This window comes from Panulirus ornatus, chromosome 10 (genome assembly GCF_036320965.1).
Source record: "Panulirus ornatus isolate Po-2019 chromosome 10, ASM3632096v1, whole genome shotgun sequence".
NCBI lineage: Eukaryota > Metazoa > Arthropoda > Malacostraca > Decapoda > Palinuridae > Panulirus > Panulirus ornatus.
The window spans coordinates 16,502,664-16,530,528 of NC_092233.1; the positions used below are offsets into that span (position 1 = coordinate 16,502,664).

A 27,865-nucleotide genomic window follows, 5' to 3' on the forward strand; every position below is an offset into this window, starting at 1 on the left:
GGGGTTGGAGGAGGCTTGGGGAAGCCAGGGTCGTCATGGCGAAGCAAGATGGCGGAAGCTACGCCTGGCAAGAGGCCTGCTCCTGACTCCTCAACTTTACAGCCGACTAAGACTCACTGGTCACGGGGTCTTCTGGCTTCCATGAACGATCCCAATCTCATCGTGAAATCGGACGATCGGGTCGTCATCATCAAGGACAAGTATCCAAAGGTAAAATGAGCTTGGGTAAAACAGTCCGGTGGGGTTGGAGCAACGGGTGGCCGACAGTGGTCTTTGTTGTGCCCGCTATACGGTCCGATTTGCTGCTGAATTTTCCTCAGTGGACGGGCGGATGTCCTTTGACACCTACTGTCGAGCTTCACATGACACACTACGTTAACTGTGATGATGGGCGAGTTATCATACGGCAAAGCAGGGGTATCAGCGTACAAGAGACGTGTTTGTAAACGTAATATAACAAGATATTAGAGATGGAGAAGATCGACTTCAGGAGTGGATAGCGCTGGAGGAATTTTGTAAATAGGGAAGAGAGTACAAGCTAAATTCACTAATAATAAGTATGGGGAACGGGGAAATAATGGTTAACTTTCTTGTAGTTCAGAATCTCGCATTTTCAAATTCTTTTTAAAAAATAGAAAAAAAACTTTCGAACGAAAATGAACTTCATGGTTATACATGCCACCTGATTATTGTGTAGCCAGTAGTAAAGTCCTCACGTGAGACGTTTGTGTACGGTTGTGGTAGGGAGAGATAGGTGGACGGGGGTGTAAACAAACGATGCCTTACATAACTTAATTTTAACAGGTTAGCATTATAGAGGATAAATATTATGAAGTTTTTTTTTTTCTACAGGTATTTTAAATTTAGAATAAGATTTTTGCCCATAGACTTAACAATGGATTAAAGTCAATGGATGAAATAATGGATTAAAGTCAAGGAAGGATTCAACAATAGATTAAAGTCATGGAAGGATTTAAAGGAAAAATACTTCAGTGTAGGTCATTACATGAATTATTAATCTTAAGTCCCAAAGGAATTATTTTTTCGGAAATTGGTATTGGTATAGAATCACTGATGATAGTCATGATATATGTTCTCTTCGTAATATTTCTTGTCCATTTTAAGTGTGTTGTGAAGTTCATTCTCCTACTGAACGTGACTTGTTCATGAAACATTTTTACGTAGGCTAATGTGAAAAGTACTGTAAGAACATTACAGATAACATTGAGAAAAAACTACATTACGTGCCTAAAGGAACTGCACATTAAAGAAAAGTTACAAATATTTTTGTAGAGAAATTTACACACACACACACACACACACATATATATATATGTGTGTGTGTGTGTGTGTGTGTGTGTATGTGTGTGTATTTATTTATTTATTTATTTATTTATTTATTATACTTAGCCGCTGTCTCCCGCGTTAGCGAGGTATCGCAAGGAAACACGAAAGATTGGCCCAACCCGCCCAAATACACATGTATATACATAAACACACACACGCACAAATACATACCTATACATTTCAACGTATATATACATATACATACACATATACATATATACACATTTACATATTCATATCAACTGACTAATTTCTGTGAGAGTCCTAGTTTCACCAAGGGCCTTTTCAAAGGTTCCCGCAGCTCTAGGTTGTACTACTTACAGTTGCAGGGAAATAGCCCAACCCACCCACATACACATGTATATACATACACGTCCACACACACAAATATACATACCTATACATCTCAATGTTTACATATATATACACACACATACATATATACCCATGTACATAATTCATACTGTCTGCCTTTATTCATTCCCATCGCCACCCCGCCACACATGGAATAACAACACCCTCCCCCCTCTTGTGTGCGCTAGGAAAAGACAACAAAGACCCCATTCGTTCACACTAAGTCTCTAGCTGTCATGTAATAATGCACCGAAACCACAGCTCCCTTTCCACATACAGGCCCCACACAACTTTCCATGGTTTACCCCAGACGCTTCACATGCCCTGGTTCAATGCATTGACAGCACGTCGACCCCGGTATACCACATCGTTCCAATTCACTCTATTCCTTGCACGCCTTTCACCCTCCTGCATGTTCAGGCCCCAATCACTCAAAATCTTTTTCACTCCATCTTTCTACCTCCAATTTGGTCTCCCACTTCTCGTTCCCTCCACCTCTAACACATATATCCTCTTGGTCAATCTTTCCTCACTCATTCTCTCATGTGACTAAACCATTTCAAAACACCCTCTTCTGCTCTCTCAACCACACTCTTTTTATTACCACACATCTCTCTTACTATATTATTACTTACTCGATCAAACCACCTCACACCACGTATTGTCCTCAAACATCTCATTTCCAGCACATCCACCATCCTGCGCACAACTCTATCCATAGCCCATGCCTCGCAACCATACAACAATGTTGGAACCACTATTCCTTCAAACATACCCATTTTTGCTTTCCGAGATAATGTTCTCGACTTCCACACATTCTTCAAGGCTCCCAGAATTTTTGCCCCCTCCCCCACCCTATGATTCACTTCCGCTTCCATGGTTCCATCTGCTGCCAAATCCACTCCCAGATATCTAAAACACTTCACTTCCTCCAGTTTTTCTCCATTCAAACTTACCTCCCAATTTAATTGACCCTCAACTCTACTGTACCTAATAACCTTGTTCTTATTCACATTTACTCTCAACTTTCTTCTTTCACACACTTTACCAAACTCTCTCGCATGAATCAGCCACCAGCGCTGTATCATCAGCGAACAACAACTGACTCACTTCCCAAGCTCTCTCATCCACAACAGACTGCATACTTGCCCCTTTCCAAAAGTCTTGCATCCACCTCCCTAAAAACCCCATCCATAAAGAAATTAAACAACCATGGAGACATCACACACCCCTGCCGCAAACCTACATTTCACTGAGAACTAATCACTTTCCTCTCTTCCTACACGTACACATGCCTTACATCCTCGATAAAAACTTTTCACTGCTTCTAACAACTTGCCTCCCACACCATATATTCTTAATACCTTCCACAGAGCATCTCTATCAATTCTCTCGTATGCCTTCTCCAGATCCATAAATGCTACATACAAATCCCCTTGCTTTTCTAAGTATTTCTCACATACATTCTTCAAAGCAAACACCTGATCCACACATCCTCTACCACTTCTGAAACCACACTGCTCTTCCCCAATCTGATGCTCTGTACATGCCTTCATCCTCTCAATCAATACCCTCCCATATAACTACCCATGCATACTCAACAAACTTATACCTCTGTAATTTGAGCACTCACTCTTATCCCCTTTGCCTTTGTACAATGGCACTATGCAAGCATTCCGCCAATCCTTGGGCACCTCACCATGAATCATACATACATTAAATAACCTTACCAACCAGTCAACAATACCCCCCTTTTTTTTTTTGATAAATTCCATTGCAATACCATCCAAACCCGCTGCCTTGCCAGCTTTCATCTTCCGCAAAGCTTTTACTACCTCTTCTCTGTTTACCAAACCATTCTCCCTAACCCTCTCACTTTGCACACCACCCCGACCAAAACACCGTGTATCTGCCACTCTATCATCAAAAACATTCAACAAACCTTCAAAATACTCACTCCATCTCCTCACATCACCACTACCTGTTATCACCTCCCCATTAGCCCCCTTCACTGAAGTTCCCATTTGTTCCCTTGTCTTATGCACTTTATTTACCTCCTTCCAAAACATATATATATATATATATATATTTTTTTTTTTTTTTCTTTATTAAACCATTCGCCATTTCCCGCATTAGCGAGGTAGCGCTAAGAACAGAGGACTGGGCCTTTTTTGGAATATCCTCACCTGGCCCCCCTCTGTTCCTTCTTTTGGAAAATTTAAAAAAAAAACGAGAGGGGAGGAATTCCAGCCCCCCGCTCCCTCCCCTTTTAGTCGCCTTCCTACGACACGCAGGGAATACGTGGGAAGTATTCTTAAACCCCTATCCCCAACAGACTTCATACTTGCCCCTCTTTCCAAAACTCTTGCATTCACCTCCCTAACAACCCCATCGATAAACAAATTAAACAACCATGGAGACATCACACACCCCTGCCGCAAACCTACATTCACTGAGAACCAATCACTTTCCTCTCTTCCTACATGTACACATGCCTTACATCCTCGATAAAAACTTTTCACTGCTTCTAACAACTTGCCTCCCACACCATATATTCTTAATACCTTCCACAGAGCATCTCTATCAACTCTATCATATGCCTTCTCCAGATCCATAAATGCTACATACAAATCCATATGCTTTTCTAAGTATTTCTCACATACATTCTTCAAAGCAAACACCTGATCCACACATCCTCTACCACTTCTGAAACCACACTGCTCTTCCCCAATCTGATGCTCTGTACATCCCTGGGGATAGGGGAGAAAGAATACTTCCCATGCATTCCTCTCGTGTCGTAGAAGGCGACTAAAGGGGACGGGAGCGGGGGGCTAGAAACCCTCCCCTCCTTGTATTTTAACTTTCTAAAAGGGGAGTGCTCATCCTCCTCGAAGGCTCAGATCGGGTTGTCTAAATATGTGTGTGGATGTAAGCCAAGATGAGAAAAAAGGAGAGATAGGTAGCATGTTTGAGGAAAGGAACCTGGATTTTTTGGCTCTGAGTGAAACGAAGCTCAAGGGTAAAGGGGAAGAGAGTGGTTTGAGAATGTCTTGGGAGTAAAGTCAGGGGTTAGTGAGAGGACAAGAGCAAGGGAAGGAGTAGCACTACTCCTGAAACAGGAGTGGTGGGAGTATGTGATAGAGTGTAAGAAAGTAAACTCTAGATTGATATGGGTAAAACTGAAAGTTGATGGAGAGAGATGGGTGATTATTGGTGCATATGCACCTGGGCATGAGAAGAAAGATCATGAGAGGCAAGTGTTTTGGGAGCAGCTGAATGAGTGTGTTAGTGGTTTTGATGCACGAGACCGGGTGATAGTGATGGGTGATTTGAATGCAAAGGTGAGTAATGTGGCAGTTGAGGGAATAATTAGTATACATGGGGTGTTCAGTGTTGTAAATGGAAATGGTGAAGAGCTTGTAGATTTATGTGCTGAAAAAGGACTGGTGATTGGGAATACCTGGTTTAAAAAGAGAGATATACATAAGTATACGTATGTAAGTAGGAGAGATGGCCAGAGAGCGTTATTGGATTACGTGTTAATTGATAGGAGCGCGAAAGAGAGACTTTTGGATGTTAATGTACTAAGAGGTGCAACTGGAGGGATGTCTGATCATTATCTTGTGGAGGCGAAGGTGAAGATTTGTATGGGTTTTCAGAAAAGAAGAGAGAATGTTGGGGTGAAGAGAGTGGTGAGAGTAAGTGAGCTTGGGAAGGAGACTTGTGTGAGGAAGTACCAGGAGAGACTGAATACAGAATGGAAAAAGGTGAGAACAAAGGAGGTAAGGGGAGTGGGGGAGGAATGGGATGTATTTAGGGAAGCAGTGATAGCTTGCGCAAAAGATGATTGTGGCATGAGAAGGGTGGGAGGTGGGCAGATTAGAAAGGGTAGTGAGTGGTGGGATGAAGAAGTAAGATTATTAGTGAAAGAGAAGAGAGAGGCATTTGGACGATTTTTGCAGGGAAAAAATGCAATTGAGTGGGAGATGTATAAAAGAAAGAGACAGGAGGTCAAGAGAAAGGTGCAAGAGGTGAAAAAACTGGGCAAATGAGAGTTGGGGTGAGAGAGTATCATTAAATTTTAGGGAGAATAAAAAGATGTTCTGGAAGGAGGTAAATAAAGTGTGTAAGACAAGGGAACAAATGGGAACTTCAGTGAAGGGCGCTAATGGGGAGGTGATAACAAGTAGTGGTGATGTGACAAGGAGATGGAGTGAGTATTTTGAAGGTTTGTTGAATGTGTATGATGATAGAGTGGCAGATATAGGGTGTTTTGGTCGAGGTGGTGTGCAAAGCGAGAGGGTTAGGGAAAATGATTTGGTAAACAGAGAAGAGGTAGTAAAAGCTTTGCGGAAGATGAAAGCCGGCAAGGCAGCAGGTTTGGATGGTATTGCAGTGGAATCTATTAAAAAAGGGGGTGACTGTATTGTTGACTGGTTGATAAGGTTATTTAATGTATGTATGACTCATGGTGAGGTGCCTGAGGATTGGCGGAATGCATGCATAGTGCCATTGTACAAAGGCAAATGGGATAAGAGTGATTGCTCAAATTACAGAGGTATAAGTTTGTTGAGTATTCCTGGTAAATTATATGGGAGGGTATTGATTGAGAGGGTGAAGGCATGTACAGAGCATCAGATTGGGGAAGAGCAGTGTGGTTTCAGAAGTGGTAGGGGATGTTTGGATCAGGTGTTTGCTTTGAAGAATGTATGTGAGAAATACTTAGAAAAGCAAATGGATTTGTATGTAGCATTTATGGATCTGGAGAAGGCATATGATAGAGTTGATAGAGATGCTCTGTGGAAGGTATTAAGAATATATGGTGTGGGAGGCAAGTTGTTAGAAGCAGTGAAAAGTTTTTATCGAGGATGTAAGGCATGTGTACGTGTAGGAAGAGAGGAAAGTGATTACTTCTCGGTGAATGTAGGTTTGCGGCAGGGGTGTGTGATGTCTCCATGGTTGTTTAATTTGTTTATGGATGGGGTTGTTAGGGAGGTGAATGCAAGAGTTTTGGAAAGAGGGGCAAGTATGAAGTTTGTTGTGGATGAGAGAGCTTGGGAAGTGAGTCAGTTGTTGTTCATTGATGATACAGCGCTGGTGGCTGATTCATGTGAGAAACTGCAGAAGCTGGTGACTGAGTTTGGTAAAGTGTGTGAAAGAAGAAAGTTAAGTGTAAATGTGAATAAGAGCAAGGTTATTAGGTACAGTAGGGTTGAGGGTCAAGTCAATTGGGAGGTAAGTTTGAATGGAGAAAAACTGGAGGAAGTCAAGTGTTTTAGATATCTGGGAGTGGATCTGGCAGCGGATTGAACCATGGAAGCGGAAGTAAATCATAGGGTGGGGGAGAGGGCGAAAATCCTGGGAGCCTTGAAGAATGTGTGGAAGTCGAGAACATTATCTCAGAAAGCAAAAATGGGTATGTTTGAAGGAATAGTGGTTCCAACAATGTTGTATGGTTGCAAGGCGTGGGCTATGGATAGAGTTGTGCGCAGGAGGGTGGATGTGCTGGAAATGAGATGTTTGAGGACAATGTGTGGTGTGAGGTGGTTTGATTGAGTAAGTGGAGAGAATGAGTGAGGAAAGATTGGAGAGAATGAGTGAGGAAAGATTGACCAAGTGGATATATGTGTCGGAAGTGGAGGGAACGAGGAGAAGTGGGAGACCAAATTGGAGGTGGAAAGATGGAGTGAAAAAGATTTTGAGTGATCGGGGCCTAAACATGCAGGAGGGTGAAAGGTGGGCAAGGAATAGAGTGCATTGGATCGAATGTGGTATACCGGGTTGACGTGCTGTCAGTGGATTGAATCAGGGCATGTGAAGCGTCTGGGGTAAACCATGGAAAGTTGTGTGGGGCCTGGATGTGGAAAGGGAGCTGTGGTTTCGGGCATTATTGCATGACAGCTAGAGACAGTGTGAACAAATGGGGCCTTTGTTGTCTTTTCCTAGCGCTACCTCGCACACATGAGGGGGGAGGGTGATGGTATTCCATGTGTGGCGAGGTGGCGATGGGAATGAATAAAGGCAGACAGTGTGAATTGTGTGCATGGGTATATATGTATGTGTCTGTGTGTGTATATATATGTGTACATTGAGATATATAGGTATGTATATTTGCGTGTGTGGACATGTATGTATATACATGTGTATGGGGGTGGGTTGGGCCATTTCTTTCGTCTGTTTCCTTGCGCTACCTCGCAAACGCGGGAGACAGCGACAAAGCAAAATAAATAAAATAAATCAACATACACACACACATACATATATATATGCATTCATACTTGCTTGCCTTCATCCATTCCTGGCGCTAGCCCGCCCTACTGGAAGAAGCATAACTACCCCACACCATACGTAACATCACCGCTACCCCCTGCTTCAGTGAGGTAGCGCCAGGAAAAGACACAAAAAAGGCTACATTTGTTCAAACTCGATCTCTAGCTGTCGCCAAAACCACAACTCCCTGTCCACATCCAGGTCCCACAGACCTTTCCATGATTTACCCCAGACACTTCACATGCCCTAGTTCAGTCCATTGATTGCATTATTTTTCTACACTGAGTAAGCTTCATTTTTGATGTATGCCTCGGTTTAAGGGTTCAATACCATATGCGTGTTACAGGAAAGTTGACCATATTTTTATCTTAATGAAACTACAAGATGATGATTTGATTTGACATAGGTGGCATCATAATTTTTATGCTTTACAGGCCCGCTACCACTTCTTGGTGATACCCAGAATAAATATTCCTAACTTAAAGTCACTCAAGAGAGAACAAAGCGAGCTGCTGCGGTACATGGAAGACCAGTCTCGATTATTAGCCACTAAATACCCACAGATTGAGTTCAGGTGAGAGAACAGATTTTTTTTATGCCTTCATAATTAATAGGTTTGATGAACTAAAGGAATTTTAGAATTAAAAAATGAAGGAGAATACTCAAAGGTCATTGAAAATACTCATTCTTTCAAAAGGCACTGTAAAATGAAAATGAATAGTTATTCATACCCATCTGAAACATTTTTATGCCAGTTTCCTGATCATAGAAACTGATCTTTATCTCTTGATTTGTAAGGGATTCCCATGATCTTTTATAAAAATGAGAAACCCTGTCAGTGCCCAACTTTTTTCATTTTAACCATGAATTATATATTTTGATGTTTGGGGATGCTAATATAGTACTGTCTTTGAAAACATTTTAGAAAACGAGGAAGATTTTCAGAAACTATGTCCATGAAATGTATCATAGTTATCTTTGGTTGTATTAAGGTTATGTGAATGTTAGTGTTAGAATAAGATGTAGCAAGGCTGTTTTGACTGGGAGGGAGGACTCCATTTAGTGGGATATTTGAATGCTTTTGGTTTAGTTTTGATATTGTTATATATGTTCCTGGGTTTAGGAAAATATATGTTGTAGAAGGTGACTAAAGAGAGCAGGATTAGGGGCTGGAGAGCATCTCCTCCTATATTAATGCTTTTTAGAGGTAGGAACAGAAAGAGCAAAAGCAAGATTTTTTCTGAAAGCTCAGTTGTCTGTTGAAAGGTTTTTGTTTAGCTTTGATATTGTTATGTCCTTATGTTTAGGGAGAAAGAATACTAATCATGTATCTCCTTCATATTGTAGAAGGTGACTAGAGAGGGTAGAATTAGGGGCTGGAGATCATCTCTTTTGTTAAAACTTTTCAGAGGTAGGAACAGAAGAAAGAACAAAAGTAAGGATTTTTTTTCCCTGAAGGCTCATTTGTCAGTTTCTGAAGCTACCTCATTAAAAGGAAGAAAGATGAGCAGGTAAAAACAGTTATTATTTATGATTACTATCGTTTCTTATGCTTTAACCAGTGTATAGTACGTGTTTGTCTCTCCCATATTTATTTATTCCTCCAATGTGCTTTAGCTAGCTGTGTAGGATGTGATGAAATTGATGAGATGGTTGGTAAATGAGGAGTGCATGGGGTAAATGAGAATGAAAGTTATCTTGTGGATGTTTGTGCTGAGAGTGGTTTATTCTTTGCAAACACCTTTTTTCAGCTTAAGATTATCCACAGATATACATGGATGGAGATTGTTGGAAAAGAAGAACAAAAGGATTTGACTGACAGTGTGACAGTGGATGAAAGTTTTGAGAAAGGCTGTGCTAGATGTGAGGTTGTGAGGGGATTCTTTGGAGGCCCTGGCCATGTTGTGAGGATAAGGATCACAGAGAAGTGGAAGTGTGGTGAAAGGAAGAATGGAAAGGTAAAAGTGTTGGCAAGCAAGATGAATCAGAAAAAATACAGGGAGGAGTATGAAAGGAGGGTCACTGAAAATTTATATGGATGTGCAGTGAAGGTAGGAATGCAGTCATGAGTGAATGAGGTTTAAAATGTTTAGAGAAATACTATTAAAGGTTGTAGAATTAGTAGTTGGATACAAAGTCATGAAATATAGGAATATAAAGGGCAGTGCATAGATAATGGAAGAGATTAGAAATGCTGTGGAAGGGAAGAAAAGGTATATGGTAGATTGCTCGATAGGAATGTACTAGTGGAAGTTCAGCAAAGGAGGAGGTAAGAATATAAAACATGTAAGTGGAATGTGAAGGAGCTGGTAGAGGAGAGTAAATCAAGATTTTGGAAGAAAGTTGAGTGAAAATTCTTGGAATAATAAGAAATTATACTGGAAGGTGAAAAAGGAAAGAGGTGGTTGTAATAGTAGAAATGTTAATGTGAGAAGTAAGGAGGAAGTGAAAGGAATATGAAAAGTATTTTGAAGACCTGATGAATGTGGAAGAAGGGGAAACAACACTTGTTACATGCATGGGTATGGAGGATGAAAGGAAGAGGATACGAATGCAAGGGCCTATTGCTGAAATGGAGGTAAAAAGGGCAGCATTGAGGCTAAAGCTAGGAAAGGTACCTAGAGCGGATAGGATTATGGCTGAGATGCTGAAGTATGGAGGAGGAAGTGTGATATATAGTGGATGCATATGGTTTGTAATTTATCAAGGAAACAGAAGGTTGTGCTTGAGGATTGAGTGAAAGTTATTGTTTATTGCAAAGGATGTATTTAGCAGAAATAGGTGAACAAGTCTTTTAAGTATACAAGGAAGAGTGATGGAAGTGACTGAATAGAGAATAAGTGAGAGGCAAGGGAGTTTTAGGAAAGGCAACGGATGTATGGATCAGATTTTTGTAGTAAAGATGATAGTGGAAAAGTATTTAGCAAAAGGTAATAAGTTGTATGCAGCATTTATGGATCTGGAGAAAGCGTATAACAGAATAGAGTGAAATGCTTTATGAGATGTGTCATAGATATAAGGAGTTGGATATGGCTGTTGGATGGTGTGAAAGTCTTCTGTAGAAGAGCAAATGCATGTGTAAGAGCAGATGAAGAGCTGAGAAATTGCTTATGTAGGCATTTGCATGTGAGAAAGGGCTGATGTCACAATGGCTTTTTAATATCTATAGATGTGGATATAGATATAGTGTGGACGTGTATGTATATACATGTGTATGGGGGTGGGTTGGGCCATTTCTTTCGTCTGTTTCCTTGCGCTGCCTCGTGGGCGCGGGGGACGGCGACAAAGCAAAAATAAATATAAATATAATTTATCCCTGGGGATAGGGGAGAAAGAATACTTCCCACGTATTCCCTGCGTGTCGTAGAAGGCGACTAAAAGGGGAGGGAGCGGGGGGCTGGAAATCCTCCCCTCTTGTTTTTTTTTTTTTTTTTTTAACTTTCCAAAAGAAGGAACAGAGAAGGGGGCCAGGTGAGGATATTCCCTCAGAGGCCCAGTCCTCTGTTCTTAACGCTACCTTGCTAACGCGGGAAATGGCGAATAGTTTGAAAGAAAAGAAAGAAAGATGGAGTGATAAGGAAGTCGAAAGCAAAACTAGGGGAAGGGGGTGCAGAGATAGAGTGTGGCAGTGAGATATGATGGCCAGTGGCAATCCTGTTTACAGATGATACTGTGTTCTTTGCTGAGAGTGAAGAAGTGTTGCAGAAGGTTGTAAGTGTGTCTTATGATGTGTGTAAGTATCAACAGTTGAAGGTAAATGCAAGTAAAAGGAAAGTAATGGTGTTGGAAAGGAAACAGAGTGAAAGTATAGATTCTTAAACCATATAGAATGAAAGAACAAAGTGTACTGAATTGTGCTTTACATATGGGGGGGGGGAGACAGAAAGAGGTGAGAGAATTTAAGTATTTAGGAGTTGTCTTGGGTAAGTTTTGTGTTATGGAAGTAGAGAGAAAGGAGAGAGCAGTACAGGGTAGAAGAGTCATTGAAGGGTAGGGGTGTAAACATGGAAGAGAGGATTAAAGTACAGCATATTCCTCCCATCTCTCACCTATGTAGCCAAAATGTGGACATGGAATGAGTCACTGAGGTCAAGAATTGAGGCTTTGGAAATGAGCTGTTTGAGAAGAGCATATGGTGTGACAAGATGGAATGAGGAAAGAAATGGTGGATGCGAGGGAGGCATGTAAGAACAGGTTTAAGTGGAGACTCTTTTCCCATGGCCACTCCTTGATGGGAGTTCTTGGAGGAAACGGGCATAGAATAGAATAGATAGAGTGTATGTCAGTTCACTTTTCTGAATTCATTCTCTCTCTTTCTTACTTGCATATTCTTTTTTGTTTCTGTATTTTACTGCAGAATAGTCTTTTTCATTGTATGTACTGCTATGTACATCTCATTCTTTCTAAATGACCGGAAAAATTTTGCGTTCATGTTATGGCATGTCATTGTCTTCAGTGACTGTTGTATGTAGGCAGTTGGTTTCCCTGCTTCTACTTTATTTTCCTTCGATTGATTATTTTGATAGTTCAGGACAGTGAAAGTATCACTACCCTCATTTCACCACTACCCTTGCTGCAACACCTCCCTAGTCATCCATTCTCACTCCATCACCACTACCACTCCATAACTGCTCATGTAGCCAGAACTCTTTATCATGAGTAATCATCACATATCTTTTGCAGTTTGTCATGAAACTGAAAACTTTCCATTGTACTTCACTGTACTTCCTCTTACTCTTTTTCTTGTTGCACTTTCATTATGTGTGCAACTCTACAAATATAGCCATGTATGGGAAATTTTGATATCTCTCTTTAATATCCTTGAAGATATTTATGTAATTTGTTCACAAACAGATATGGATACCATGCAATTCCCAGCATGTCTCAGTTACACCTTCACATGATCAGCCAAGACTTTGATTCTCCTTGCTTAAAGACTAAACGTCATTGGAACTCCTTCAATACAAGATACTTTTTGGATAGTGCAGGTGAGTATGATCTTTTCCTGAATCTTTAAGTACAATATTATTTACTTGTTAATTTATTTATGGACAAAACACATACAATCTGAAATAACCTGGCAAGCAATAAATAACCAACATTCCAACCCTCAAGAAATGCTTCCATCAGAAATAACACTCCCCAAACAAACAAGTCGCACTCTCCTACTCTACTCTGGACATCACCTATCTCTACAACACTACAAACACCACTTCACCATATCCCAAGAACCTTTATGCCCACGATGCAAGTACCATAGAGAAGAAACTGAGCACCTTCCACTCAATTTCCCTGCACATAGATGCACACATACCACAGTACTTTATGGCATATGGTTTTGACCTGTGCATGTGGCCAGCTTCTTGAGTGCTACAGGACAGTAAAAGTAAAGGTGTTCAAACTTAAAAATAACTTCCAAAGCTTACATCAACTAGGACCTGGGCCTTCCCAGTTTTTGAAACCTTCTAAATTTGAAATAATTAAGAAGAAATTGCACCATAGCAAAACTTCCCCTCCAAAAAAATATCATTATATATTTTGACTAAACATTTGAGCACTTTACACAGGCATCAAACAATCTTATTAGAAAAATCAGGGAATTACTTTTAGCAGCTTTCCTCCTATACCATACATTCACAACACATTCCGTCTCCCCCATGGCACATGGATTCTTTTCAGGTATGTATACATATTTTTCTTTCTTTCATACTTCTTTGCCATTTCTTGCATTAGCGAGGTAGCATTAGAAACAGACTATGCAAAGGATTAATTTACTGGCATCCATTCGCTAGCTCTCATGTGTAATACACTAAAACCACAGCCTCCTATCCACAACCAGGCCCAAAAGACCTTTCTGTAATTTCTCCAGACCACTTCATTTGCTCTATTTCAGCCCATTAACAGCATGTGACCCCCTGTGTACCACATTACTCCAGTTTGCTCTAGCCCATGCATGCCTCATCCCTCCTGTGTGTTCCAAGCCCAAAACTCTCAAGGCCTCTTTCACTTCATCCTTCTACCTCCTCCTCAGTTTCTCCCTTTTCCTTGTGCCCTCCGTTTCTGACAAGTATAACCTCTGAGTCATCTTCCTCATCCACTCCTTATGTTCAGTTAGTTTCAACACATCTTCAGCTTTCTTGCTCATACCCTACTTACTACCATGCCTCTCTCTTACTTTTTTTTTTTTTTTTCGCTGTCTCCCGCGTTTGTGAGGTAGCGCAAGGAAACAGACGAAAGAAATGGCCCAACCCACCCCCATACACATGTATATACATACGTCCACACACGCAAATATACATACCTACACAGCTTTCCATGGTTTACCCCAGACGCTTCACATGCCTTGATTCAATCCACTGTCAGCACGTCAACCCTGGTATACCACATCGCTCCAATTCACTCTATTCCTTGCCCTCCTTTCACCCTCCTGCATGCTCAGGCCCCGATCACACAAAATCTTTTTCACTCCATCTTTCCACCTCCAATTTGGTCTCCCGCTTCTCCTCGTTCCCTCCACCTCAAACACATATATTCTCTTGGTCAATCTTTCCTCACTCATTCTCTCCATGTGCCCGAACCATTTCAAAACACCCTCTTCTGCTCTCTCAACCACGCTCTTTTTATTTCCACACATCTCTCTTACCCTTACGTTACTTACTTGATCAAACCACCTCACACCATACATTGTCCTCAAACATCTCATTTCCAGCACATCCATCCTCCTGCGCACAACTCTATCCATAGCCCACGCCTCGCAACCATACAACATTGTTGGAACCACTATTCCTTCAAACATACCCATTTTTGCTTTCCTAAATAATGTTCTCGACTTCCACACATTCTTCAAGGCTCCCAGAATTTTCGCCCCCTCCCCCACCCTATGATCCACTTCCGCTTCCATGGTTCCATCTGCTGCCAGATCCACTCCCAGATATCTAAAACACTTCACTTCCTCCAGTTTTTCTCCATTGAAACTCACCTCCCAATTGACTTGACCCTCAACCCTACTGTACCTAATAACCTTGCTCTTATTCACATTTACTCTTAACTTTCTTCTTTCACACACTTTACCAAACTCAGTCACCAGCTTCTGCAGTTTCTCACATGAATCAGCCACCAGCGCTGTATCATCAGCGAACAACAACTGACTCACTTCCCAAGCTCTCTCATCCCCAACAGACTTCATACTTGCCCCTCTTTCCAAAACTCTTGCATTCACCTCCCTAACAACCCCATCCATAAACAAATTAAACAAATTACCTTATCATTACTTATTCAGTCAACCTTCCTGACATCACCACTTATTGTCCTCACACATTTAATTTCCAATATATTCACCCTATCATACTTTCTTATCTAAGGCTCATGCCTCTCATCTTTATAACACCATTGGAATTGGAACTACTATACCATCAAGCATACCTGTCTTTGCCTCACAAACATTAACCTCTCTTCTACTCACTTCTCAGTGCACCTGTGACCTTAGCCCCTTCACTCACTTTTATCCTCACCTAAGTATTCATGATTTTGTATGCTGCCAGTTCCACTCCCAGATATCTAAAACATCACTTTCTGTAGATTCTCTCCATTCAGACTCACACAACTACAAACCTGTCTGTATCCGCTGCTGTACTTTATAACCTTGTTTTTCTTCTCATTTTATCTCAACTTTATCCTGTCACACACTCTCCCAAATCCAGGTAAAGATATTTCACAATTTACACATATTTAACTTGCCCCATCTTTAGAATAACGTCAGTGGTCCATTTACACTTTTTTTCATTTATGTGGGCATAAATCTGGAATAACGTTATCATCACAGAGCTAACAGGGTGGCATTGTAAGCACCATGCAAGAAGTGTACATACACATGGTATAGATACAGTCTATGGTCATAGAATGCTACAGTATTTTGTGAGGCCAGTATATTGTATATTGCATGCATTTTACCCCTTGCATCATGCCACCAAAGCATCTTTTAAGTTCTCCTGATACCAGTGTTGCTAAGTACCATAAGGCCATCACCATGCTCAAACGTTATGAGAGAGGTGAATGAACAGCTCATATTATGCATGCCCTTGGACTTAGTGAACCTACTTTAAACTATTTTCAATAGGTGATACTGCAGAGATCAAGGAGAGTGCCAAGAGTGAATTATTAATCAGTGCATTTAAGACCTCATATTCCTGAAGTTTGATAATGAAGATAATGGAGGGAATGTTAGACATGAACTGAACACCAAACTCATGCAAGTGTTTGTGTAAGCATGTTTGTTGAACAAGCAAAGGCCTGGAGTATATATGATGACAGCAGAAGAAGGAGCAGTGAAGACATTTAAAGTAAGTCCTGGTTTGTGAATTATAGGAAATGTTACAATTACCACAACATCAAGATGACTGGTGAGGCTGCTTCTGCTGGTGTTGTTTCTGCCAAGAGTTCCCGGGAAGCCATAAGACTCAAGATTGGTTATTCTTCAAAGTAGATTGTTAATGTGGACGAAACTAGATTCTTTTTTACTAGAATGCCACTGAGAACTTACATTTCCTGTAAAGAGAAGACTGCATCAGGATTTAAAGTTTGTTATTTCCTGTCTTTATTAAAAGAATTCATTGTACAGTGTGTATATTATAGAATTTTACATTTCCTGATACTTGTATACTGTAGCTTTTCACTGGCATAATATTTGGTTCTGTCTTAATAATAATGAAACGCCCTGATTTCCATTACTTACATTATTTGATTTATGTGTTTTTTATTTACAAGGCCATTTTTAAAAATGTAATTGTTGCCAGCCTCTGCAGTTTCTCACTTATATCTACCAACGGTGCTGTGTCATCAGCAAACATCAACTGAGTCACCTTGTAATTTCCCCTTCAACCTATGACAGACTGTAACCCTGCCCGTCTCTCCAAGACACTTGCATTCACCTCCCTGACTATCGTATCCATAAACATATAAAACACCCACCCCTCTAGCCAACCTACCTTCATTTGAATCATTCACCCTTCTCTCTTCCTAGTGATACACACCTTAATGTCATGATAAAAACTCCTCACTGCTTCTAATAGCTTTCCTCTCACATACAAATCCTTTTGTCTCTCAAAGTATTCATCAACCATATTCTTCAAAGTATACACCTGATCCATACATTCTCTACCACCTCTGATAAAGACATTAATAAATGAGGTAAATATATCTACCACCTCTGAAACCACATTCTTTCCCCTCCAGTCTGATGCTCTTTACTTATCACCACCCTCTCAACCACCATACAACATACCAGGTACACTCAACAAACTCGCCTCCATATTTCAAACACTCACCTTTGTACCTATTCCCTGTATACAGTGGCATTATATATGCATTCCATCAGTCCTAAAGCACCTCACCATGATCCATACATATACAGAAAATCCTGATTAACCCATCAACTTCATAGTCACCCCCTTTCATGAGAATTTTAACCGTAATACCATCCAGTCCAGCTGCCTTGCCACATTTCATCGTATGCAAGGGTTTTTACCACTTCTCTTTTCACTGGACCACTTTCCATGACTTACATGGCAAACCTTCCCAAACAAACACCCTACATCTGCCACCCTATGATCAAACTCTTTAAAAAATCCTTCAAATTAGCAACTCCATCTCTTAACCTCATCACTGCCTGCAACCACTTCCCCATTATCCCTTTTTTAATTATATTCCTGTGTATTCTTTTGTTTGTGTCACACAATTAACCTCCTTCTAAAACTTTTTATCTTCAATGAAGTTAGCTGATATTTCCTCAACCGAACTCTCTTTGTGCTCTTTTTTGGTCCTTCCACCTTCCTCTTGATTTTGTGCCACTTTTGCTTGTACATCTCCCAATCACTCACATCTTTCCCAGTTAGCACTGCCTATACACCTCTTGCTAGACCTTTCTCACATTCCCTCCTCCCACCTGCATGCCACACACTTCTCTCACAGGCCAACATTGCTTCTCAAAATACCTCCCATTCCTCACACACTCCCCTAACTTCTTTTTCTTTCACCTTTTGCCATTTTACACTACTCTTCCCTGGTATTCCTCATACAGGCCTCTTCTCACCTGCATCATTTCCTTTTTTACCGAAAGCCTCTGCAAATTTTCATTTTTGCCTCCACCAGGTAATGATCAGACATATGACTAGCATCCCTCACACATTCATACCCAAGTAATTCCCCATTCACCATTTTTCCTGCTCCATGTGTCCCTCTTTTTAAATCAGATATTCCCAATTTCCAGTTCTTATTCAGCACAGCTTTACAAACTATTCACTATTACTCTTCACCTTACTGATTACTCTATGTTCCCTCAACTGCCACATTACCCAACTTTACATTCAAATCCCCCATCACTAATACCTGATCTCTGTCATCAAAATTACTAACACTCACTCAGCTGTTCTCAAAAGACTTACCTCTCATCATTCTTCTTTGTTCAGGTGTATAACACTGATAATCACCCATCTCTCATTATCCTATTTCATTTTTACCCACCTCAGTCAGTTTGGAGCTCACTTCCTTTCATTCTTTCACACATTCCCACAACTTCTCCAGCAGAAGTGCTTCCCCTTCTTTGGCTCTTGCCCTCACGCTAAGAGACCAAGGCTACACCACTTCCAGAAGCAGGGAAATGTTGACTTTTTATAGTGAAAAGTTTTCAGACAAGATTGTACTCCCAATGATACAGCCTTGCTAAAGGTGACTTTTTACTTGCAGTGTAACCTGAACAAGGGGAGTCCGGTAACACCTTTTTTCTCACACTTATTTGCCATTTCCTGTTTTAGTAAGGGAGCACTAAGATCAGGCAAAGAAGACGCCTCATTCACAACTAGCCACCAATTGACCTTTCCATGATTTACCCCAGCTGCTTCTTATACTTTAATTCAGTTCATTTACAGCATGCCACCCCCTGTGTGTCAGATCACTCCAACTTACTCTATTGATACACTATACACCTTTCACCCTGCTACATGTTCAATCCCCAAGCATTCAAAATCTTTTTCATCCCATTCTTCCATCCCCAATTTGGTGTTGCCTTTTCCTTGTCTCTTCCGTTTCTGAGACAAATATACTCTTTATCAACCTCTTCTCACTTATTCTCTTCAGCTCTTTCAACCTTTCTCTTCTTATTACACCACCTCTCTCTTACCCTGTTATTCCTTTCATGATCAACTCACCACACACACATATCCTCAAATATTTCATTTCCAACACATCCATCATCCTCTTTATATCCTTGCCTTTAGCCTACACCTTACATCTGCACAACTTGTTGGGACTATTATACCTAAAAACATGGCATTTTCAACCTTTCTCTCTTCAATGCACCTAGAACCTTCATGTCCACTCCTAGGTATCTAAAATACATTACTTCTTCCAAATATTCCCCATTCAAACTCACTCCCCATCTACCTAGTCCCTTTGCACTGCTAAATCTAGTAACCTTGCTTTTATTCACCTTTAATCTCAAGTTTCTCCTTTCACAACTTACCCAAGCTCAGACTCCAGTTTCTGCAGTTTCTCACATTTACCGCCAGTGCTGTCATTAACAAACAACAACTGATTCACTTCCCACCCTCACCCCATTCAAAGTGCATACTAGCCCCTCTCTCTAATCCCTTAATTTACCTCTTTCACTACTCCATAAAATAACAATAGCCATATACCTGCTGCAGACCCACCTGTGTATATATTTTTGCCACACTTGATCGCTGTTTCCTGCATTAGCAAGATAGTGCCAGGAAACAGACAAAGAAAGGCACATCCACTCACATACACACATGTGTGTACATATATGCACATACCTGTATATATATATATATTGCCTTATTTGCTCTTTATCTTTTGTAGTTTATGTCTTTTTTCCTTTTTATTGGGTTTTCAGCTTGGTAATTTTCATTAAAGGAATTCATAAATAATATACTTTCCCACTAGAGTTTTGTGCATAATTGTACTCTTATCATTAAGTTCATTTATGTCAAAACTTTCATTGATATTTGATAAAAGAATGTTACATTTATTTATTTACTAATTTTGCTTTGTCGCTGTCTCCCGCGTTAGCGAGGTAGCGCAAGGAAACAGATGAAAGAATGGCCCAACCCACCCACATACACATGTATATACATACACGTCCACACACACAAATATACATACCTATACATCTCAACGTATACATAATATACACACACAGACATATACATATATACACATGTACATAATTCACACTGTCTGCCTTTATTCATTCCCATCGCCACCCCGCCACACATGAAAAAACAACCCCCTCCCCCCTCATGTACGTGAGGTAGCACTAGGAAGACAACATAGTCCCCATTCATTCACACTCAGTCTCTAGCTGTCATGTAATAATGCACTGAAACCACAGCTCCCTTTCCACATCCAGGTCCCACAGAACTTTCCATGGTTTACCCCAGATGCTTCACATGCCCTGGTTCAATCCATTGACAGCATGTCGACCCCAGTATACCACATCGTTCCAATTCACTCTATTTCTTGCACGCCTTTCACCCTCCTGCATGTTCAGGCCCCGATCACTCAAAATCTTTTTCACTCCATCTTTCCACCTCCAATTTGGTCTCCCACTTCTCCTCGTTCCCTCCACCTATGACACATATATCCTCTTGGTCAATCTTTCCTCACTCATTCTCTCCATGTGACTAAACCATTTCAAAACACCCTCTTCTGCTCTCTCAACCACACTCTTTTTATTAACACACATCTCTCTTACCCTATTATTACTTACTCGATCAATCCACCTAACACCACATATTGTCCTCAAACATCTCATTTCCAGCACATCCACCCTCCTGCGCACAACTCTATCCATAGCCCACGCCTTGCAACCATACAATATTGTTGGGACCCCTACTCCTTCAAACATACCCATTTTTGCTTTCTGAGATAATGTTCTCGACTTCCACACATTCTTCAAGGCTCCCAGAATTTTCGCCCCTCCCCCACCCTATGATTCACTTCCGCTTCCATGGTTTGGATGGTATTGCAGTGGAATTTATTAAAAAAGGGGGTGACTGTATTGTTGACTGGTTGGTAAGGTTATTTAATGTATGTATGACTCATGGTGAGGTGCCTGAGGATTGGCGGAATGCGTGCATAGTGCCATTGTACAAAGGCGAAGGAGATAAGAGTGAGTGCTCAAATTACAGAGGTATAAGTTTGTTGAGTATTCCTGGCAAATTATATGGGAGGGTATTGATTGAGAGGGTGAAGGCATGTACAGAGCATCAGATTGGGGAAGAGCAGTGTGGTTTCAGAAGTGATAGAGGATGTGTTTGCTTTGAAGAATGTATGTGAGAAATACTTAGAAAAGCAAATGGATTTGTATGTAGCATTTATGGATCTGGAGAAGGCATATGATAGAGTTGATAGAGATGCTCTGTGGAAGGTATTAAGAATATATGGTGTGGGAGGCAAGTTGTTAGAAGCAGTGAAAAGTTTTTATCGAGGATGTAAGGCATGTGTACGTGTAGGAAGAGAGGAAAGTGATTGGTTCTCAGTGAACGTAGGTTTGCGGCAGGGGTGTGTGATGTCTCCATGGTTGTTTAATTTGTTTATGGATGGGGTTGTTAGGGAGGTGAATGCAAGAGTTTTGGAAAGAGGGGCAAGTATGAAGTCTGTTGGGGATGAGAGAGCTTGGGAAGTGAGTCAGTTGTTGTTCGCTGATGATACAGCGCTGGTGGCTGATTCATGTGAGAAACTGCAGAAGCTGGTGACTGAGTTTGGTAAAGTGTGTGAAAGAAGAAAGTTAAGAGTAAATGTGAATAAGAGCAAGGTTGTTAGGTACAGTAGGGTTGAGGGTCAATTCAATTGGGAGGTGAGTTTGAATGGAGAAAAACTGGAGGAAGTGAAGTGTTTTAGATATCTGGGAGTGGATCTGGCAGCAGATGGAACCATGGAAGCGGAAGTGGATCATAGGGTGGGGGAGGGGGCGAAAATTCTGGGAGCCTTGAAGAATGTGTGGAAGTCGAGAACATTATCTAGGAAAGCAAAAATGGGTATGTTTGAAGGAATAGTGGTTCCAACAATGTTGTATGGTTGCGAGGCGTGGACTATGGATAGAGTTGTGCGCAGGAGGATGGATGTGCTGGAAATGAGATGTTTGAGGACAATGTGTGGTGTGAGGTGGTTTAATCGAGTAAGTAACGTAGGGGTAAGAGAGATGTGTGGAAATAAAAAGAGCATGGTTGAGAGAGCAGAAGAGGGTGTTTTGAAATGGTTTGGTCACATGGAGAGAATGAGTGAGGAAAGATTGACCAAGAGGATATATGTGTCGGAGGTGGAGGGAACGAGGAGAAGAGGGAGACCAAATTGGAGGTGGAAAGATGGAGTGAAAAAGATTTTGTGTGATTGGGGCCTGAACATGCAGGAGGGTGAAAGGAGGGCAAAGAATAGAGTGAATTGGAGCGATGTGGTATACCGGGGTTGACGTGCTGTCAGTGGATTGAATCAAGGCATGTGTATGGGGGTGGGTTGGGCCATTTCTTTCATCTGTTTCCTTGCGCTACCTCGCAAACGCGGGAGACAGCGACAAAGCAAAAAAGAAAAAAAAAATATATATATATATATATATATATATATATATATATATATATATATATTTTTTTTTTTCATACTATTCGCTATTTCCCGCATTAGCGAGGTAGCATTAAGAACATATATATATTAAGAATATATATATCTGAGCCTTCGAGGAGGATGAACACTCCCCGCATGACTCCTTCTGTTATAAATTTATACATATATAAAGGTATTTAGAGTATGTGGTGTGGGAAGTAAGTTGCTAGAAGCAGTGAAAAGTTTTTATCAAGGATGTAAGGCATGTGTATGAGTAGGAAGAGAGGAAAGTGATTGGTTCTCAGTGAATGTTGATATGTGGCAGGTGTATGTGACGTCTCCATGGTTGTTTAATTTGTTTATGGATGGGGTTGTTAGGGAGGTGAATTCAAGAGTTTTGGAGAAAGGGGTAAGTATGCAGTCTGTTGTGGATGAATGGGCTTGGGAAGTGAGTCAGTTGTTGTTCACTGATAGCGCTGGTGGCTGATATGGTATACTGGGGTCGATGTGCTGTCAATGGATTGCACCAGAGAATGTGAAATATCTTGGGTAAACCATGGAAAGTTTTGTGGGGCCTGGATGTGGAAAGGGAGCTGTGGTTTTGGTGCATTACACATGACAGATAGAGACTGAGTGTGAATGAATGTGGCCTTTGTTGTCTTTTCCTAGCGCTACCTTGCATGGGGAGGGGGTGACATTTCATGTGTGGCGTGGTGGTGATAGGAATGAATGAAGGCAGCAAGTATGAATATGTACTTGTGTGTGTATGTATATGTCTGTTTATGTGTATGTATGTATATGTTGAAATGTATAGGTATGTATATACATGTGTATGTAGGTGGGTTGGGCCATTCTTTCATTTGTTTCCTTGTGATGCCTCACTAACATGGGAGACAGCAACTAAATATAATAAAAAACTAAAATATCATATATGTTATATGGAAGTGCACATTCATATGCACTATATTCATTTATTTATTATACTTTGTCGCTGTTTCATGTATTAGTGAGATAGCGCAAGGAAACAGACAAAAGAATGGCCTAACCTATGAAAATTAACGTATATACATAAACACCCACACACGTACATATAACACTGAATACCTCATGTACACTAATTATACCCTCAACTGCCACATTACTCACCTTCGCATTTAAATCACCCATCACTAAAATCTGGTCTCGTGCATCAAAGCTGCTGACACAATCAATTAGCTGCTCCCAAAAGACTTGCCTCTCATGACCAGGTGCATAAGCACCCATCTTTCTCCAACCACTTTCAGTTTTTCCCATATCAATCTAGAATTCACTTTCTTACACTCTATCACATACTCCCACAATTCCTGCTTCAGGAGTAGTGCTACTCCTTCCTTAGCTCTTGTCCTCTCACCAACCCCCTGTCTTTACTCCCAAGACTTTCCCAAACCACTCCTCCCCTTTACCCTTAAGCTTCGTTTCACTCAGAGCCAGAATATCCAGGTTTCTTTCCTCAAACATACTACTTATCTCTCCCTTCTTCTCATCTTGGTTACATTCAGACACACCAATCTGAGCCTTCAAGGAGGATGAGCACTCAGTGCATAATATCATTATAATACTTGATTGCCATTTCCTGCATCAGCGAGGTAGTGCCAGGAAATAGACGAAGAATGACCCGTCCACTCATATACATATATATACATAAATGCCCGTACATGCACATGTACAGACATGTACATATTCATACTTGCTTGCCTTCATCCATTCCCGATGCTACCCCGCCCCACTGCAAACAGTGAAAAAGATTTCAAGTGATTGGGGCCTGAATATGCTGGAGGGTGAAAGGCATACAGGTGAATGAATTGGAATGATGTGGTATCATGGGGTCAACTTGCATCCAGGCTAAACCATGGAAAAGTCTGTGGGGACTGTTTGTGGATAGGAAGCTGTGGTTTCGGTGCATTATACATGACAGCAAGCAAGTGAATGTATGTGAGGTGTGGCCTTTCTTCGTCTGCTCCTGGTGCTACCTCGGTGACACAGGAAACAGATATCAAGTATTCTCTGAGCGTGTTACTACCTCTCAACAAACTTATACCTCTGTGATTTGAACATTCACCTTTATTCCCCTTACCTTTATACAAAGGTATTCTGGCAATCTTCAGGCAACTCACCATGGTCCATACATACCATGAAAATCCTGCTTAACCAGTCAACAATACAGTTATCCTTTTCATAAGAAATTCAGCTGCAAAACCATCTACTCAAGCTGCCATGCCACATTTTGTCTTACACCTGGCTCTTGCCACCTGTTCTCTTTTTACCAAACCATTTCCCATGACACTCTCACCTTGCATACTTCCCTGATCCGAACTCTCCACACCTGTCACTTGATCATCAAATACATTCAACAGTCCTTCAGATTCCCACTCCCATCTCCCTCTTCACCACATCTTTACCTTTTACCACTTCCCCATTTGCCCCCTTCACTGATGTTCCCATTTGTTCTCTTGTTTTTCTGACACTATTAACCACATTTCATAACATCTTGATCTCCCTAAAGTTTGCTGATACTTGCTCATCCCATCTTTCATTTGCCATCTTTTTTTTGGCTTCTGCACCTTCCTCTTAACCTTCTGCCACTTTATCGTGAATATCTCCCATTCATGCTCTCCCCTTCCTTATAAATAATGCTCTCACACACTTAACCACCCATATCATTTTCTCTTTTCTTAAAGCCTCCACCAAGTAATGATTAGACTTCCCACCAGCTACCCCTTTCAATACATTCATGTCCAAGAGCCTTTCCTTCGCATGCCCATTTATGAGTATGTAATCCAGTATTCTCACTTACCATCTTTCCTACTAACCCATGGATACTTATGTATGACCCTCTTTTAAACCAGATATTCCCTATCTATAATATTTTTTTGGCATGCAGTTCCTCACCCTTTCCAATTACATCAGTAAATTTCCCATGCCCTGAATTATACCCTCACCCACTTTTGCAATCAAATCACCCCTCACTAACACCTGCTCTGTCGCATCAAAACTGCTGACACTCGTTCAGGTCCTTCCAAATCACTTGCCTCTTTTCTCAGTATTTTCATGGCCAGTTGCAAAGCACCAATCTCTTATAATCCACTTTCATTTTTACCCACATCATTGTGGGGCTCACTTCCTTACACTCTTTAATATATTATCCTTCCTTTGTTCTCACCCACACACTAACTCTTGACTTTATCCCTAAGACATTCCCAAACCATTCTTCTCCCTTACCGTAAACTATTTTTCACTCAGAGATAGAGCATCCAGGTCCTTTCCTCAAGCATATCACCCATTTCTCCCTTCTTCTCATCTTGGTTATGTCCTCACACATTCAGACACCCAAGCATGAGCCTTCAAGGTGCATTTGTGTGGATTGAACATACACTATAAAAAAGGACCAAAAATTATAATTGCTGATTGTCTAAACTGAAGTAATTGTGATAATGAAAAAAAATCTAATTTCAGATGTGATTCGATGTTTGGAGGAACGTGGCATGGTAGTAACAATGACCCCTGTGGCTGGAGAAAAACTCTTGGATCAACCTCTCAAGTGTCACAAGTGCATTTACTCCCCACAGAACATGCCTAAACTGAAACAGCACCTCTCTAAGCATACAAATAACTAAAGTGCTTGTTATTATATCTAAAGGAATTGAATAATTGAAATAATTTAGTTAGCTATGATGGCTCAGATATCAGATTGCTTCTAGCAAGATGAAAGTATACACACTTGCCATACACAAGCATTCCCAGTTGCTGGGCATACTTAGCAAAGGGCCACTTACCATGGTATTTGTAGATTTAGTATTCATCTTGCAGAGAGATTGCTAAAGTGCTTATGCGTTTGCCCTTTTTGCTTTCTCAAGAATGCATTTTTTTCTCAGTTTTTAAATAAACAGATTCTTCATACGTAGTTGATTCTCTTTGTACTGATGCCCTGACTGATATTAGATTGAAGAAGTTCACATCATGTATACCTTTAGATTCTTCCAAGAAGACTGAGACATGCAGTCTCTTAACAGAAAGCTCCTAGTTATCTTCATGTCTTCAAGTCCTGAAAGTTGAAGGCAGTACAGGAAACCTTTGCTTAGAACTTTGCTTGTTAGTTTGGCTATCAAAGATTAAGAACTGTTACTACTAGTTGGTAGTAAGAATAAAGTATGTATGGATAGAATAAGGGTTACCATTGAGTAAACTCTGTGAGGAAAATGGTAGAAAAAAAAAGCATAAGTACCATGAAGGGAAACACTGAAATAAATAGAGATGAAAAGTAGCTGTATTTCAAGAACTGGGTGGAGACTGAAGATGAGAGGTAGACCACCCAGTGGGCTGCAGTATGAAAGTGTTGGAAGTAAAGTGCCTTCAGTGTCTAAAAGAAAGATTAGTTTTGTCATTTAACAGAAAAATATATCCTCAGTCACTATAATAATGCTACCAGTAGGCTGATGAGTGAAGACTTACCAAAACTAAGTCAAACTATCTTTTAAAGATGTTTCACTACTAATTATAGCAGTGAATAAGCATAATTGACTTCTGTTAGTTATGTATAAATTCATGCTCTTAGACACATACATTATCTATGCCATACTATACAGAGAAAAGATGTACAATGAGCAGAATGTTCATCTGAACCTAGGACTTCTAACAATATCAGAGAAATGTATGAAATTATTATTATCATTTCTTTTTTATGTTGAAGGCTCAAGTCAAGGGCAAAATTCCACATCTAGGCAGAGCCTTCACTGAAATATAGAGAGGATTATTAAAGGGAAAAAGAAGGGACAAGGGAAAGTTTTTACAAATTTTGGAGGAAGCAAAACAATTCTTCTGTAATATTAATTACACATCCCATTTACATCATATGAATTAGGTGTATATAGGCATACACTATTTGTGAGAATTAATTTTGCAGCACTGGAAACCCTAACTCTGCAGGATGGTTTATTTATATTTTATTTATATTTACCCCCGGATTGCTTTCTGTGAGAGTCATGATGTTTTCTAGGACCTTTCTAAAGGCTATTGCATCTCAAAGCAGCACTACTACAAGTACAGGGAATTGCAGACTCTTTTACTGTGATAGGTTCTTTGAAGAGACTGTACTTCAAATTATAGAGTCTACGTAAAAGTGACTTTTCACTAGTGATGTGACCTCAAGCACACAGAGTCCAGCAACACTGCCATATATTTTTTTCATATATAATCACCATTTCCCACATTAGCGAGGTAGCATCCGGAACACAGCTATCATGTG

General features: G+C 40.6%; 2 protein-coding genes across 2 annotated transcripts in view; one reads left to right on the forward strand and one right to left on the reverse strand.

Moving 5' to 3' along the window:
- Window positions 1-26,520, forward strand: Aptx (aprataxin). Its single transcript, XM_071665557.1, has 4 exons — window positions 1-210; window positions 8,406-8,545; window positions 12,826-12,959; window positions 26,077-26,520. Exons 1-4 carry the CDS (start codon window positions 49-51, stop codon window positions 26,235-26,237), a joined length of 597 nt encoding a protein of 198 aa, XP_071521658.1. The 5' UTR covers window positions 1-48; the 3' UTR covers window positions 26,238-26,520.
- The window catches only part of Polr3D (RNA polymerase III subunit C53), a 168,478-nt gene continuing 157,025 nt past the window's right edge, over window positions 16,413-27,865 (reverse strand). The window contains exon 10 of the mRNA XM_071665555.1: window positions 16,413-16,515. Within this exon, the coding sequence (XP_071521656.1) occupies window positions 16,507-16,515 (9 nt within the window). The 3' untranslated portion in view covers window positions 16,413-16,506. The remainder of the gene's footprint in view (window positions 16,516-27,865) is intronic.